The 16400-nt window shown below is 58.6% G+C and overlaps 1 protein-coding gene across 1 annotated transcript in view; it reads left to right on the top strand.

The window, feature by feature from the left end:
- Positions 1-6123: 6123 nt before the first annotated feature.
- The window catches only part of RET (ret proto-oncogene), a 60522-nt gene continuing 50245 nt past the window's right edge, over positions 6124-16400 (top strand). Inside the window, exon 1 of the mRNA XM_059900585.1 lies at positions 6124-6347. Coding sequence (XP_059756568.1) covers positions 6281-6347 — 67 coding nt within the window. The 5' untranslated portion in view covers positions 6124-6280. The remainder of the gene's footprint in view (positions 6348-16400) is intronic.

The following is a 16400-nucleotide window of genomic DNA, read 5'->3' on the forward strand; positions in this document are numbered from 1 at the left end:
CAGGTTGTCCCCTTGGCCACGAGGGTCATTTCTCACGGCAGGTCACCCGACCGGCACTCTGAGTCCTCAGCAGGTCCCCACGCAGAGGGCTAGAGATAAATACAGCACAGTTAAACCAGGAAGCGGGATTTCCCTGGCGGTCCAGTGGTTAAGACTCTGCGCTTCCAACGCAGGGGGCATGGGTTCCATCCCTGGTTGGGGAACTAAGATCCCGCATGCCTTGCGGCCAAAAAAACAAAAACAAAAACCAGGACGCACCCTGGGCCCCCTTCAGATTGTCTAGATGGAGCATCTGAGCACGGACTGGGGAGAGGGGTAACTTTGGAGCCGAGACTTCTGAGTGTTGAATAGGAGTTGAACAACAGAAGGGGCCAGGAGGAGGCAGGAAGAGCTTCCCAGGCAGAAGGAACAGCCGGTGGAGGTCAGTGGCCAGAGAACACGTGGGGAGTCTGGGACCACAGGGGGGGGCTCTTGGGAGCAAAGGGACAAGGGCCCTGGAGAGGGGCCGGATGCTGAGCTCCCAGCACTAGCGAGCAGGCCCTTGGGTCTCAGGCTGCTGCACAGAGTCCCCTGACAGCCCTTCATCACCGCATCTTAATATGCACGAGCTCATCAGCCCCTTTCCAAAGAGGCCCCTGAGAGCAGGGCCCTGCAGCGCTCACTCTGCCTACAGGAAGCAGGGATTTCAGGAGGCATGGTCAGGCTCGGGGCAGAGCCTGAAGGGGAACAGAAGATTCCCCAGGGCGAGTGAGAGAGTGTGCCCGGGGTGAACCCCAGCAATGCCACTGTCGTTCTGGGCAGGGGGGTGACTACGGCATCTTCACACCACCAGGAAACAGAGTGGCAGCTGCTGGATCAGAGAGCCCACTGGGGCTGGCGAATTGGCAGGCTCTGATTTCTCCGCTCTCCCTCCAGTGGGGGAGGTTTGGGCTAGGAGCCTGCCCAGCCCCCAGAAGCCTCCGAGAGAGGCTGGGAAGGTGTTTCTTAGAGCATCAACGCCCAGCAAGTACACTAGCCACATGTGACTATTTAATTTTACATTATTATAAATTCAGTTCCTCAGTCACACCAGCCACATTTCAAGTGCTCCACAGCCACACTTGGCCAGTGGCCATCGCGTTGGAGAGCACAGAGCAGGAAGTTACCACCACTGCAGAACGTTCCACTGGACAGCGCTAGGTGATGAAGGCCTGGCTGGCCAGCTTCTCAGCAAGCAGGGAGGGGCCCCATCCAGGCTGGGTAGGGGTCTTCAGCAGGGCTGGGAGCCCCCAGTGCGCCTAAGCTCAGGTAGCAACCCTAGGGAGGTGCTGGAGAGGAAGCAAGGAGGGCACTCTAGATCTACCTGAGAACAGCGCTCCCTCCCACCTGGGGCTGCTGCAACAGCTGAGCGAGGTCTTCGGGGCACTTCCGGGGTGGGGGTGGGGAGAAGGGGGCAAGTAAGTGCCCTGCTTCTCCTGGGCCTGTCTGCAAGCACAGGGGGCTGGGGGAGCCACCCAGGCTGTGCCCTCACACGCTGGGCCCCCCCAAGGGCAGGTGGCTGGCCCCCCTCTCCCCATCCCCTCCAGCTCACAGCACACCACCTCATCGCCCGCAGGCCTGAGATCGATGTGGAAGTTGCACACTGTGCCTGGAGCTGCAGCCACACCATCCTGGGCAAGGAGGCTTTGGAAGACACCGTAGGGCGTTAAGTCAACGGACTTCCTATTTGTCAGCACACCAAGAGCACAGCAGGTTTTTTCGGCTCCAAAAGACTGCCCAGGCCAGAGTATTCACTCTGCAGATCCTGCAGGCTGTAACCCTCTCAAGAGACCAGAGCTGCATCTTCCAGAGGGGTGAGGTGAGGCTGCTGAGAAGATGCTATCGTGGGGAGACAAAGGACGGCCCCTCGTCCCTGCTGGGGCAACGCAGAGAACTCCAGAGCACGTCCTGTCACCTCCCTGCGGGCAGCACTGTCCCCACAGCTCTGTCTTTGCCCAAAGTCAGCTCTCCAGGACATCCAGCCCTGATAAACACCCCGCCCCGTGTCTCACCCCATCTGGGGTCACTTCCGACTGTGCTGCATGTGTGCCTTACGTGTTGGTGATTGTCCTTAAGAAGCACCCAGAAGGGAGGGTCTTTGTTTAGTTCACTGTACTTTGGAAAGGGTGCCTGGAATACAGTAAGTGCCCAGAAAATGTTTGTTAAATAAATGAACTTTTCAAGAAGAAGGGCAAATGGGAAATGTGCAGATCGGGTGAAATACAGACCCAAATATGGATTTTTAAGCAAAAACAAGTCTCAGCTTTATGCTGATTGATCACTTTAGGTTCCATGACTGGGGAGGAGCATCCAAAGCTCCTCCCTGTGGACCCTGGTTGAATACCCCTCCCACAAAGCAGGCTTCCCTGCAGGACTTCTGGCTCAGACCTCCCCAGCTTTGTGATTCTGCCCTCCCACAGCACATGCTCTCTGTCACCAGTTTTGTTTTGTTTTTTTTCACTGTGGCCCATAGACCAAATTGAGAAGCATCATCCATCTTACCTGAAGGTTTTGCCATTTCAGTCTTGAAACTGGAGAAGTCGTAAATAGGTTTTGCGATGGTAAAGGGAAGCTTAATTTTTCATTCACCTCTAGCTAGTAACTGACGGGGAGGTCCTCCTTCGCTCCCAGAAGCAAAAGGGAAAAGAAAGGGCTTCCCAGGGACAGGATAATTTGTCAGAAAGTTATGAGAGAGCACAAGCAGGGCTGTGTAGGAAGTGTGCATTGAATGATATGACACACCGGCTTCTAATTGCTGCTGCCTTTCTGATCAATAATACATGTTTTCAAAAAGCCTTCTGTTTGCATTTACACAATGTACTGTAACTACTGCAAAGGATCCATTAAGACCTATTTGAAAAAGCGCATTCGTAAAAACTTGTCTAAATCTGCATTACAAGGCAGATTATGAAACTGCCTTGGGAGATGTTTTTTCTAAAAAGCATTCAGGCCATATCTGCCGGACTCACCAGTTCAAGCTCCCTGTTATTACCACGCTCACTCGTGAGCCAGGATGGGCCTTCTCCTTGTTGTCCTTGAGGCAAGAGGCGGGCACTGCCAGGCCTGAGGCCCCATCAGGTTCCAGCGGCCTCGGGCCAGTGGTACCCTCGGGCTGGGGACTCGGTGTGAGCCAAGCCCCCAGAGTCTCAGTGAGGCGTCAGCATGAATCAACCCACTGGTCCCGAATGTGTAAGTATACGCCCAGATAAGTGCTGCTGTGGCAGAGAGGACTCTGGGGCTCCAGGGTTCTCCCTCCTTTCACTGAGAAAGCTGCAGGTCCTATGGGGAGGGCCAGAGACAGGTGTTGGCTCCTGCAGGCCGGTCTCACTGGTTGCCATCCCCATACAGGTGTGATTTGTTACCTATACAAGTGGGGAGCCAGAGCTGAGGGCAGCAGACAGCTTGATTTAGGGACCAGCTGCTTTCCGTGTTACCTTAGCAATGTCCACTGACCGCTTTGGCCTCGGCCTCAGCGTCTGCAGCTGATGGGAATCAGTGATGACAGTGACAGCTCATGCTGATTGCCGGGGACTCACCTGTCTTCAGGCACCTGGGGGGATGGAGCTCTGCCTTCCTGAGGCCCAGAGACGTTGCAAACATGCCGAGGTCACACAGACCAGAGACCCAGCCAGGATACAACTCAGAGCACACCTTCAACCTTCACACAATGCAACTGCCCCCAGCCTACCACCCAGACAGCTCCTTGGACTTCAGAGGACCCTGGAAGAAGAGAAGAAAAAAAAAAAAGCTCATTTTCTGGGGAGCCAGAAACTGTGCTGATTCTGTCAATGCTTCATTTGGGTTCAGCCATAACACTGCAAGGCAGTTACTATATCGTGATTTCCGTGTTACAGATGAAGACGCTGAGGCCCCAGTGAGGCAGCTAGCCTGGTTCTTGTGCTGGGGCAAAGGAATGGAGAAGAGATTCTTGCAGAGAATGGGAGGGAAGGAGGGGAATGAGGAGAAGGGGAGAGCAGAGGAAGGAAGGGAGGAAAGGAAGGTGGGGCAGGAAATTCAGAGGAGAAAAACAACTCCATTAGGGGGCCCATGGAAGGGTGAGTAAGGCAAAGAGTTGAGGTCAGGCCTTGTCTGAGTCTCACAGCGGGGTCTCTTATGGGTATGCAGGACCCGAGGTCAGCAAGCCCAGCGCTTCACCTCTGCGCTCTCCTGGATCCCCCTCTGGTCAGATCTCTGGACATGCACGCAGGTGAGGGTATGCGCGCATATCCCTGTACGTGAACGCAGGTGTAGGCACATGTGGGTACAGGGGTACACATATGAGGCTCCCCAGACCTTTTTCTAAGAAGAGGGCAATGTCCCCACCATAGTGTCAGATGTCCTCTCAAGACCCCCAAGGGTGGTGCAGGAGAGTGGAAGGGTCTGAGGACCGAGGAAGGAACACAGCCTCAAATGGGCCCTTGAGGTGGTCAAACGGAGCACAACCAGACATCCAGCCTGACCGGTGTCAGCCAAGGCTTGGCCAGGGTGGTCCCTGGGGGGCACAGGGGTGGGGCTGGTTGGAAGAATGGGCCAGGCCACCCCTCTTCCTTTTGCATTCTTCTGCCACGGGAGCCTGTTGGTAACAGAGAAGTTCCCCTCAGGCCCTCCCTTCCCACTCAGGTCCCTTCCCTGTGCACAGGCCTGAATGTGCAGCCTTGGTAGTTATTACTAGCACCAGAGGTCGGGCCTGTCTACACCCAGGGGAGTCTCCCATGGCCAACTCCAGCCCCATAAATCCAAGGGCCTGGGGCTCGGGGAGCGTGAGGCAGGCAACACAAGGTCTGGTGGCCGCAGGGTGGCTCTCCCGAGCTGGCAGCACTGTGCCCTGGCCTCCAGCCAGCAGGCCGGCTTGGACATCTCGCCTGGCAGAGTCCCCAGCCAGCCTGTCTTGGCAGCTCCTCCTCCTGCCTGCGAGGGTGACTTCACTTTGACTTCATATCTGCAGAGTGATGTGCAGAGCTCTTATTCAGCCCCGAGCTCAGCCAGGCAAGAGGGCGGGGCTCTGTGCACAGCAGGGAGAAGAGACACTGAAATAGGGGCACCCCAGGCCTAGGTACCCTGGACCCTCCCACCCCAAGGCCCCTTGGACATGCATTCTTCTGTGCCTAGGTGAGGGCCAGACCACAAAGGCAGCTAGCGGGTGGGAGTAGAACAGTGGACTTTTCCCACAGAGGCCTAGAGCTCACCTCCAACCTCCAGGACCCCCCATGTTGGGGACCCAGAGTCTTCCCTTTTTAGTACTGGATGTGTTTATGGGCATCATTTCTTTGGGCAAAAATTAAATTCTTTGGGGCTCCAGTTCCTTCTCGCTACTTGCTCTGCTACCCAGTCAGCCCCCCATCCTAAGAATTCTTCTGTTTGGTTGGGGAGAGAGAGTACCTACCCTCCAAGCACCCCATTAGAGCCAGCTCCAGTCAGTTTCCTGGTTTCATTGGTTGGACCAGTCCTAAAGAGGCGGGTTCACAAACTAACCCTAGGACAACCCTAGAGCGACCGCGGACATTGGAAGCCACAGGCCAGGCTCACCCCTGGCGTGCGCAGAAAGCGCCCAGGTTCCCCTTCCCCCACCCGGGCTCTTCCCCTCCTCCCGCCTCGCGGCTCCCACCGCGCCTCCGCCCTCTGAGAAATGGCTGAGGATGCGCACCGCGCCCGGAGCCTGGAGGCGGGGCGCCTGCCGAGTCTCCACGTCCACTCGGGAGCACCCCCAGCCAGTCCGCCCAGACCCCGCATCCCCGTGGTTTCCCTGCCCTCTCTGGGTGGCGGGGAAGGTCGAAGCGCACAGACCGAGAGCGGGCGCATAGAGTGAGGAAGAGTGGCTGTGCGTGCGGAGGTGCGCGGATTGGGGCTGCGGCTGGCGGGCCGGTACCCCGGGTCCCGCGCCTCGCCCCTACTCGCGCCCCGCGCGGCCCGCACCCCGCGTCCGGCACTGGTCTCCTAACCCGCGCCCCACGGGGACCACACCAGGCATCGCCCGGTCGGGTACCCAGTGCCCCGCCCTTACTCCCGCACCCCGCCCGCCCCGCCCCCTCACCGCCCCGCCCCGCCCCGCCCCGCCCCGCCTCAGTCCCGCGACCGGAGCCCGGCGCGCAGCTGCGGAGAGTATCCTGGAGCCCGCGCCTCGACGCTTTGCGCCCGCAGTGTTCGTCGCGTCCGCCGCGTCCCGGCCGGGCATGGGGCAGCCCGGCTGAGCGCCGCACCCCGCCGCCGAGACCCCCAGCCCAAGCCACCGTCCCTCTCGCCGCGGCCCCAGCGTGCACCGGCGATGGCGAAGGCGACGGCCGGCACCGTGGGGCTGCGGTTTCTGCTGCTGCTGCCGCTGCTCGGAGAAGGTGAGTCCTGCCGGGGACCGGTGCCCGCAGCGGCCGAGGCGAAGTTGGCACCGCGCGCCGAGCGGCTGAGTGGACGCGTTCGGAAACGCCTTTCTGTTTGCGGCGGGCAGCGGGCTGCGCAGTTGCCGGCCGCCCGGGCTCGGCTGCGAGCGGGGTGGTGTGGTGGGCAGGGCGCCTCGGGCCCCGCGCGCTGGGCGGGTCTCGGGCTGGAGCCGGAGTCGGGTCGGAGCGGCACGCGGGCCGGGCGGCCGGGGTCGGTGCCCAGGGCCATTGTCGCAGCCGCGCTCCCCAGCCTGGTGGCGCCTCGCGCCACAGCAGCGTCTTCGAGCGAACCGAACGGAGCTTGTAGCCGTTTCGGTGCAGGTGGGGGAGGACGGGTGAGGTAGCCCTAGAAAGCCTGCGACTTGGGCGGGGAGGAGTTGTGTTTCTGTAAAAGATTGCTCCGTCCTGGTTTCCTTGTCGCTCTACACGTCGGTGCATTCTTCCTGCAGCTCTGATACCCTGGCTAGCCGCGGGATGCGGAGGGCATCTGCTATTTTGAAAAATGGTTGCTTTTCCCTTGTGCGTTTTTGCCGCTCTAGTCCTTAAGAAAACCCAAGAGGCTGTGGTTTCTAGGGAGGCTGCCCTCGAGGGCCCGCTCGGACTGGCCCAGCGCAGCCGGCTGAGGGCCCGCCGTGGCTCCAGTCCCACGCGCGGCTTCCGAGTACCGCGCTGATGCCAGGCGGGGACACCTGAAGGTGCGGCCTTTGGGACCATTTGACGGCTCTGGGCCGACCTGTACCAAGCGCTTTTGACCGTCCTGGAGTGGAGTAGGGCTGTGTGCCGCCAGCATCGGTGCTGGGAGGATTAGATGTGGCCTTGCAAAGGCTGGCCACTGCCTCCACCCCCAAAACCCTGACGGGATGAGCGAACCCCAAGGCTGTCGAATCTTTGCCCGCCCCCCTGCCCACACACCACGAATTTTAGTTTCCCTCGAACTGTCCTTGACTTCCTCTTCTTCAGTACTCACTATGCACCAAGCTTCCCTGAGAGAGGAGCTCCGGCCACCCTCCCTCACTGCTTACAAAGAGCTTTCTCTCCCTGTGGCCTTTGGGAACAGAAGAGGTGGTGGTCCCCTGCGTCTGGCCCTGGGTCCTGCACAGACTCTGGGTTCACAGGCCTGCCCAAGGCTTCATTTGTGTGACTGGATCTTGAGCTCAAGAGGCAGATACTGAAGCTAGAGTGGGCCCCCAGCCCATCATAGGGAAGCCAGGGGAGGAACCCTTTCTTTGACCTGGGGAAGAATGGGGGAAAGCATTGGGAGTCTGGGGGTCCCGGTGCTGTGAGGGGAAAACAGGCAGGAGGAGGCCGAAGGCAGGGCAGAAGTAAACACAAACAAGGTGTTCAGGAGACCTCTTGTAACTCTGGGTTGCAACTTTGTCGTTGTGGGCGGGTGATCAGGCGTGAGCCGGAAGCCAGGGCGCGCTGGGCAGCCTCAGAAGCTTGTGGAGGATTTCCCGTGCCTGTCCCGCGCTTAGCCAGGGGGCCCAACTGAGGCCTTGCGGGGGCTGGAGTTGGGGGTAGGGGTGCGAGGGCGGCCTGTGACACTTGGCGGGAATGCAGGTGGCTTCTCCACAGCCTGGACGCACGGAGTTGGGTGGTCAGAGAAAGGCCCTCCAATCCGGGGAAAGCAAGTCCCCTGCCTCACCCACCCTCCCCATGGGATGAGCAAGAAACCACGATTGGTGGCACTGGGAGTTGAGAGGTGGCCCCGCGATACCCAAGAGGAGACAGCGGGGCCTGTGGAGAGGCCTGCGGGCACCCTCTACCCGGAGTAGCAGTGCCGGAGCTGTTGAGCCTGGCTCTCAGCGAGCTGCTCCAGACCGCCACCAATGAGCTGGGCCGCTGCTCCCACCCAGACTCCACCAGGCTGGGAGCAGCTCGGCCCCGGGGCGCCCTCTCGTGGACGCAGCAGCCCTCCTGTGGCCAGGCCTGTTGGCTGGGCGATGGGCCGGGTCTCTAGAGGAGGAAAGCCTTTCCGTGCTGGCCCAGACACCTCCCCGAGACGGGAAGCTCTCTTCTGTGCTGGGGAACTGACGAGAGGGGGATAGGGAGGCAACCAGATGAAGAGGCAGTGGCCGGGGAAGGAAGAGCACCGCCCCAGGGCTGGCAGGGGTGGGCTCGAGGGCCTAGGGATGCTCAGAGCAAGGTCCTGGGGCATAAACAGACCCTCGCGGTGTGCCCCCCTCCACATGTACACACTCTCATTGTGTGTGAATGCACACACCTTCAGAAAAAGGTGCCAACCCAGACACAGACTCCCAGAGCAAGGCAGGACTCCTCACCCACACGCTGGTATCCGTGTGAGTGCACGAATGGGCACACACACACGCACACACCCTTGAATCCATGCTCACACACTCACAGTCACTCTTGGTCATCACTAAGACACACTCCTGCCCTTTCTCAAGGATATGTGATCATGAGGCCTGTGGACACACACACACTCACGCAGCGTGGCTTGGCCCTTCACACTCCACCCTCCCCCAGGGAACCCAGCCCCTCTCCCTGCCACTCACACACTCTGGGACCCCCACATGTGTACACAGGGACACCTGCCCCTCCCCCTCATACTCAGGAGCACAGCCCATCAACCCTGGGTATCCTGGAACCAGAGCTAAAGAACTTCCATCTAAAAGGTGTTCTTAGAAGAGTTTCTAGCCTTTTGCTGCTCCAGCGCAGGTACAGGCATCCCTGTGGCATGGATGAAGAAACTGAGCCCCAGCTTCTGGGGATCCCCCTGAATGTCTCAGGCCGACCCCTCACCCATCTCCATCTCCCTGACCTCCTGCTGCTCCTCACCAGGCCTCACATCTCTCATCTTTATGGCCTAGCTTCTTGGGTCCCATTTTGCTCAGCACCTGTAGCCACAAGGAAAGACCTGCCCTCTCTGTGTGCACACCCTCTGGGCCTTTCACTCCCGGGTACTGAAGAAAGGAAAGCTGGCCATGACTTAGCAGCCCCCTCTCCAGGCTGCTGGGCCCACCCCTCTGCTGTTGGACCTGGGTTTGCCACTTTTGCCTGGACCAGCAGGTGCCAGAGCAGCCCCTCAGCCAGGAAGGCTGCTCTGCTGACTTTCTCTCTCTTTCAGCCCCTTCCCTCTTTGGCCAGAGATGAATGGTGTCCTGCTTCACCAGGCTTGCCTAGGCCCAGCCTTCTTTCTCCTCCGCCCCAGCCCACTAAACCCCTCTGGCCTCTGGGAGCTGCCTGTGTCCCACACTGGCTGTCCTGGGCCCTAGCAGAGTGCAACCTACTCAGGGACCAAGGGGCTGGGTCAGCTGGTGGGTTCCTAAGGGTGGGGTCTTTGAGCAGAAAGCAAATGGCGAAGTTTATTGAGACCACTGCAAAATTGCCTTTATTCTGCAGAATTGCTTTAGGGACGGCTAAGTAAATCACTGTTTCCTTGGTGGTGTGAAGAAAATGGGATGCATTCACCTAATGGGGAGCTAATGGCCTTTCAGCCAGGAGAGGAGAAAACTAATTTAAAATTATGGTATCTCTTAAACTGGAGCATGGGGTGCCAAGGGGAAGGGAGGGCCAGGAAGCTGCTGCCTCCCCTGAGGCCGTCCCGCCTCTGTGACCTGAGAGAGGACTCCTCCATCCCCTGATCTTCACTGGATAAGGCTGATGCCAGCAGTAGCCACCCCCAGGGGGCTCATGGCCTGCCGGTCCTGTGCTGAGCACTGCCTGTCTGCTAGCTCACTGTATCCTCCCGAAACCCTGAGGGATGTAGCCTTGTTTTCCCATTTCACACAGGTAAGGCAACTGAGGCTCCCACAGCCTGTGAACTTGAATCCATGGAGAGGACTTTGTGTCTCCCTGCTCCGGTCCTCTGGCTTTCAGCAAGCCCCTTCTCTGGGCCAGTGGTGGTAGGGACCAGGAGTGGGGCTGAGGAGGGGTCCCGGGAGAGGAAGGTGGCCCTGAGCCCACTCACCCACTGGTGACCCTCCTGCTCGGGGCTCCAGGGGCCCTAGGGACAGCCTGGCCCGGGTCTGCGAGGAAAGTGTGCCACTGTGCTTCAACACCTGAATCAGGAGCCCGTCAGGGTCTGGCTGATGCTCAGGTGGGACCGCTGCTTTAGCTGATGTCTGGGAGTCCTGCAGGTCCGGGAGCTGCCACCAGCTGGGGTCTGGTCATAGCCAGCCCCAGGGGAGGGGCGTGTGTCCTCTGGCGTGGCAGGAAGAGAGGCCTCTGTGCTGGTGGTGTAGGCTGGGTGTGTGGCCCCTGCACCCACCCTCTGCCTGGGGACCCAGAACCTGACAGGAGCTACTGTGCTGAGGAGGGGCTGGACTTCAAGGCACATGGGTACAACTGTGTCTCCTTGTCCAAGAAAGGGCCCTCCTACCCGGAGCTCCAGGACAGACTGGGAGAAGAAAGTGCCCAACTGGGAAAAAGGCAGAGCTGGAGAAGTGCCCCCGCAAACAGTAGTGATGCCTTCCGTCCTACAGAAGTGGCTACATTTCGGCTGTGGAACCCCTCCCCCTTCCCGTGGGTGTGGGAGAGGACGCTTCCTTGTGTGGGCGCAGTGTTCAGGCTCAAACCCCCGCGTCCTCTCCTCCTCCTTGTTTCTTCTTCTTCCTTCTCCTCATTTCTTCTTCTTCCTTCTCATTTCTGCAATTGTTTTTCTGAGTGACTCAACAGTAACAATAACAGTAATAGTGATGGGCCCACAAGCACTCCCCGAGGGACCACCTGCTGCCTGGGGAGCTTCTCCGGGGCTAGGGATGCACTCCGGGAGACGACGGAAGGTCCCTTTGACCTCAGAGCTGTCTGCCTGTAGGGAGAGATGGGCAGTAAAGGAAGCCCTAAGCAGCCACTTACCTCAAATGTGTGTGTGTGATTTCAGACGGGGGTACACGGCAGGAGGCCTGCTGAGGGGTACGGTGGGGGCCAGGTGGGCAGCCGGGCAGGGAAGTGGCCCTCCTGGCCCTGGGCCACAGGGGTGTGATGGCAGCGGGGGTCATCTTTCGCCCTCCCCCCCCCATTTGCCTCCCGTGGGTCTTCAAGGGCCCATCTTCCGTGCTTTCTGGGTGAGGGTCCTTAGCCCCTGGAAGGCTGGGGCATTGGTATGGCTCAGAGAGACCAGGCCCAGGATGTCCCTCTGAGGGCCGTGACCTGGGTGGCCTGGGGAGGGCGCTCCTGGGGGGCTTGAAGGGGTGAGAAGGCTCAGGCCTCCAGAACCCACACGGCTCTCCTCTCCCTGCCTGAGAGCAGCAGAGAGTGGCGGCGTGTTTAGGGGTTCAGGGGAGGCTATACCTCCTGAGACAGGGCTCCATCGCACCTCAGAGGACCTTAGAGGATGAGGCCCTCTTCGGGCTGCAGCTCCAGGACACCTGGGAGCCCCTATGCACGGGACCCTCATCCTGCCCTCCTCCCCCCTCCTGGTCCTCCCACAGTCCACCTTCCCTGAGCTCTGGGGCCAGGTGATGCCTGGGCTTCCATCGAGCTCTGGCCTTACAGCTATGTAATTGTGGGAGCCCCTGGGACCCGCGTCTGTCCCCGAGGCTGGAGGATGTAAAGCCAGTGGCCCACTGAGCTGTCCACTGGGCGAGGTGGGGGGCGGTGAGAGCAGCAGCGAGGTGCCACTGTTCCCTTAGCTCCTCCCCCACTGGAGCTGACACCCCCAAGAAAGCATGGTTGTGGGCGCATTGACGCCAGTGGGACCTTGGGGGAGGCAGTTCAGGCGCCGCCTGGGCCCTCAAGGAGAGCAGGTGGCCGGCCCCGAGCAAACACCTCTGTTTGCTTTCGCCTTGTGAGTGGCTCCACAGAGTGTAGCAGCCAGGGCACCTCTGCAGAAAGGTCACCTGTGCACCTGCACAGGTGTGTGCCCACCTGGTGGTCCAGCTGGTGCAGGCTCTCCATGACATCAGCGATGCCTGGTGGGCTCTGGCAGGCAGGGACCAGTTCTGGGACCTGCTCAGGGGAGATGCCCGTGCCCCTGCAGACCCTGGTCCTGGGGGCCCCAGCCCCCCTCCCAGATTCGGGTACCGGCGGTCACACCTTATCGCAGTCTTAAGCCTTCGCTCTTCTGACATGGGCTGCTGCTGTCTGGGTTCCGCAGGGCCCTGGGCTCCAGAGAAGTGCCTGAGGGGCAGGGTGGCCGGGAGAGGGAGGCAAAGGTCCGAGCTCTGCCCTGAGCGCTGGCCCTGACCTGCGCTCTGATTGGAGGAAGGGTTCTGCTGCGAAAACAATCAGAAGGCCCCTGGCAAGACAATGGACGTCAAAACTGGTTGCAGCCCCCCCCCTCCCATGTGGCTATGGGGTTGCCAGAAAATTCTGAGGGTTCTCACTCTTACAAAAAGGGGAAAAGGAACAATGTAAGTTCCTAACCTTTAACTAACAGCCTGGAAAATGCTTGGGAAGATGTGCACTCTGTGTGCCAGGACCTGAGAGCGGGGTGAATGGGGGGGTGGTCTGGGGGCACACAGAGTGATGGTGGGAGTCCGAGTGGAGGGAAGGAGTTTACTCAGTTTCTTACTCAAACTTTCCTGCCTCTGAAACAGCCAAAGACACAGACACAGTGAGGTGGTGGAAGACCCAGAAGCTGGAGGCGGCTCCTGGGTGGGCTTTCTCCTGCCTGCTCCCCCATCCTGCCCTTCCAGCATTGCCTGTGGGCCGTCCACTGCTGTCTGTTCTCTTCTTTCTGGGAAGGAGAAAGGGTGGAGTTGGGAAGCAGGGCTCCGTTCCAGCCGCCACTTAGCCATGAAGTGGGTGCAGCACCCGCTGTCTCCTCGCCTGTGGAAGCAGGGCTAACACGCACTTAGCTCTCTGGGCACTTGCTTTGCCACTGGGAGGGGTTGAGCCTTGTCAGACGGGCACCTGCAGGTGGTCTCTGTAGGAGACTCATCCAGCAGGACCACACACGTGACACCACAGAGCCTTGTAAAGTCTCCACTGTGGACCCTCTCGAATCTTTGCTTCTGCAGCCTCCCACCCACCTGTATCTGTGAGCAGGAGAGACTGTGTACTTGGGGGTGACAGAAACCCCCAGTCTCAGTGTCTCAACACAGTCCGTTTGTCTCCTGTTCGTGGTGTCCCAGCACCCTGCCCCTGTCAGCCACTCCACACCGGGCCGTGTGCGCGGGGAGGGGCACAGAGCTCTGAGGAGCCAGGCCTGGAGGGGCCTGGGGCACTTTGCCCATGTCCACGGGCTGGTCTGTCACAGGGTCCTTCTCTCTGCAAGGGAGGCTGGCGCCCAGAAGAGAGAGAGCATGGTGGGTGAGTGGGGTGCCCGCTGGGGCACCTGCACACGCTCCTGTGGTCCCCTGTGGACTTGTGCCCCTGTGTACCGCTCTTCCAGGTAGACCTCTCCTGGTCAGCACAGCAGGAGCCCGTATGGGGCCTAGCAGCTGGGAGTGGGGTGGGGAGGGGGGGAGGATGCGGTGTCGAACAATGACAATTCACGTAACATAAAATTAACTGTCCTAAAGTGAATAATTCGGTGGCATTTAGTACATTCACAGTGCTGCATAGGCATCACCCCTGTGTAGTTCCAGAACATTTTCATCGCCCCCAAAAGGAAACCCCATACCCATTAGGCAGTGATGCCTAGTCCCCCCACCCCAGTCCCTGGCGACTGCCACTCTGCGACTGTCTCTGTGGACTTGTCCATTTTGGATATTTAGTGTAAATTGACCTTTGTGTTAGACTCCTTTTACTTAGTTTGACGTTTTCAAGGTGCATCCACATTGTAGTATGTATCAGTACTTCATGCCCTTTAAGGCTGAGCGATAGCCCATTGCGCGCATATATCACATTTATTTATTCATTCATCTCTTGGTGGACGTTTGGGTTGTTTACACCTTTTGGCTCTTGTGAATAATGCTGCTGTGAGCATTTATGTGCAAGTATCTGTTTGAGTCCCTGTTTTCAGTTCTCTTAGGTGTATACTTTGGAGTAAAATTGCTGAGTCATATGGTAATTCCAAGTCCCATTTTTTGAGGAACTGGCAAACTGTTTTCCACAACAACTGAAACATTTTAGGATCCCACCAGCAGTATGTGAGGGTTCCAATTGCACTACATCCCCACCAATCCTTGTTATTTTCTATTTATATTTTTAAATTGTATCCATCCTACTGGGTACAAAGTGGTATCTCATGTGGTTTTGATTTGCATTTCCTTAATTATTGGTGATGTTGAGCATCTTTTGTGTGCTTCTTGGCCGTTTGTATCTTCTTTGGAGAAGTATCTATTCAGGTCCTTTGCCCATGTTTTAATTGGGTGGGTGTGTCTTTTTGTTGTTGAGTTTGCTCTATCAAATTTCCACCAAGTGTTGCAGAGCAATTTTTGTCCAGAGACATTTCAGTGTCTGAGCCCGAGGTCCCTTTCGAAGAGGACATGGGTTCCTCCAGTGTCCTTCTGTGGGGGCTGAGCCACCATGACCCCACTGGGACCCTGAGGACATTCTCAGAAGACCCAGACCCTGAAGCCACATTGAGCTCAAATGTCCCAGAAGCAATGGTGTCACATCTTGTATGTGAGGTGCCAATGCCCAAAGACCATCCTGTGAAGGACCCAGGGGATGGGAGGAAGGGAGGGGTTCTGGGAACCAGTGACCCGCCCAGCCCACCTGACAAGGTGGGACTCAGCAGCAGGGGAACCCAGGGCTGCCCTGTCTCGATAAACTCTCAGTCCAGACTCTAAAAATAACCAGGCAGATCTGGTGTAAGTTGATTACCGTAATTGCAACTGTGTGATGTCATGCTGCCAGTCCCTTGAGACCGTTTTCCCGGGACAGCAGAACGTACCAAGGCAGTGCAGTCCGCCCGCCACCCAGAAGCTTGCACCCAGAAGCTGCATGAGTGCTGGGGCCCAGCACAGGGTGGGAAGGCCTTGACCGGGCTCAGCAGGAAGCCTTTGTGGGCCCAGGCAGGTCTGATTCGAGGGTCAGGGAGGGAGAAAGGAGAACTGGCTCTGGCTTCCACCAGCAGGTGCTCTGTCCCAGCAGTGCTTCCAGGGAGGGGTTCCTGTCCCAGTTCACAGCTGGGAACAGACCCAGAGAGGCTGAATGCCGAGCTGGCCATACAGCAAGGCAGTGAAGGAGCACGGCTCTGGCCTGCCTCTGCCCTTGTCTCTCTGCTTCCGCAAGTCATACTGAAATCTCTCCTTTGTATCTAGACTCACTTCTCAAGGTGGTACTAGGACCTGACAGGGGCAGAGTGAAGGACCCTCAAGGCTGTCTTCTGTGTCCAGCGGGCAAGGGCACGTCAGGCCCCCAGCATCCATGGGCGCCCGCGCACACAGCAGCCGTGACTGTGTCTGTGCCTGTCAGGCGGGCGCTGGCTGAGCAAACTCCCACCTGGTCATGCCTTCCTGGGCCTTCGCCCTATTTCACTGAGACGTGAAAGAGCAAATTTACATGAGGGGCTTTTAGGGACTCCTGCCTTTTCGAGGAGGCTGAAGGAGGCTGTGGATGGTTATTTATGGTTGCATTTTCCGCCTGGTTAGCAAGCAGGTGGGTGGGTGGCCCGGAGTCCCAGGTCATGGTGCCCTGGCTTTTCCGCACACGTGTGCACGGCCGTCACTGAGCAGAGGAGCCTGGTGGCCACGTACACTGGCCTGGGTGGGACCCTCGGCTTAAGTCCTGACGCACTCTCTGTGTGGCCTTGGGCAAGGTAGCCTTTCTCTGCCTTGGTTTCCCCTTCTGTAAGACAGGAAACAAAGTTGTCATTGTTACCTCTGGCTGTCGTCGTTACCTCTGGCAGATGTCGTGTTGATTCAGTGGGACAACGTGCGTGAAGCACTTAGAACAGGGCCTCTCGGGAAGAATGTAGAAATCTCGCCGGTTAATGTTGAATAAGGGCGAGAAGGGTGCTGGGGGAGGGGCAGAGATGGGCAGGACCACCTCTGTTTGAGGAGCTCTAGATAGGTGGGGTGACAGGTTTAAGTCTGAGTCGCAGTGCCCTGCTGGGTGTGAGGGGGGACAGTTGCCCAAGCAGTGGCACCAGGGTCCAAGCCGGGGATGTCCTGACCCGTCACCCCTAAGCCAGGGCTGGCACACCCGCCCTTGACT

The sequence above is a fragment of the Balaenoptera ricei genome, chromosome 16 (assembly GCF_028023285.1).
Source record: "Balaenoptera ricei isolate mBalRic1 chromosome 16, mBalRic1.hap2, whole genome shotgun sequence".
In the NCBI taxonomy this organism is placed as follows: Eukaryota; Metazoa; Chordata; class Mammalia; order Artiodactyla; family Balaenopteridae; genus Balaenoptera; species Balaenoptera ricei.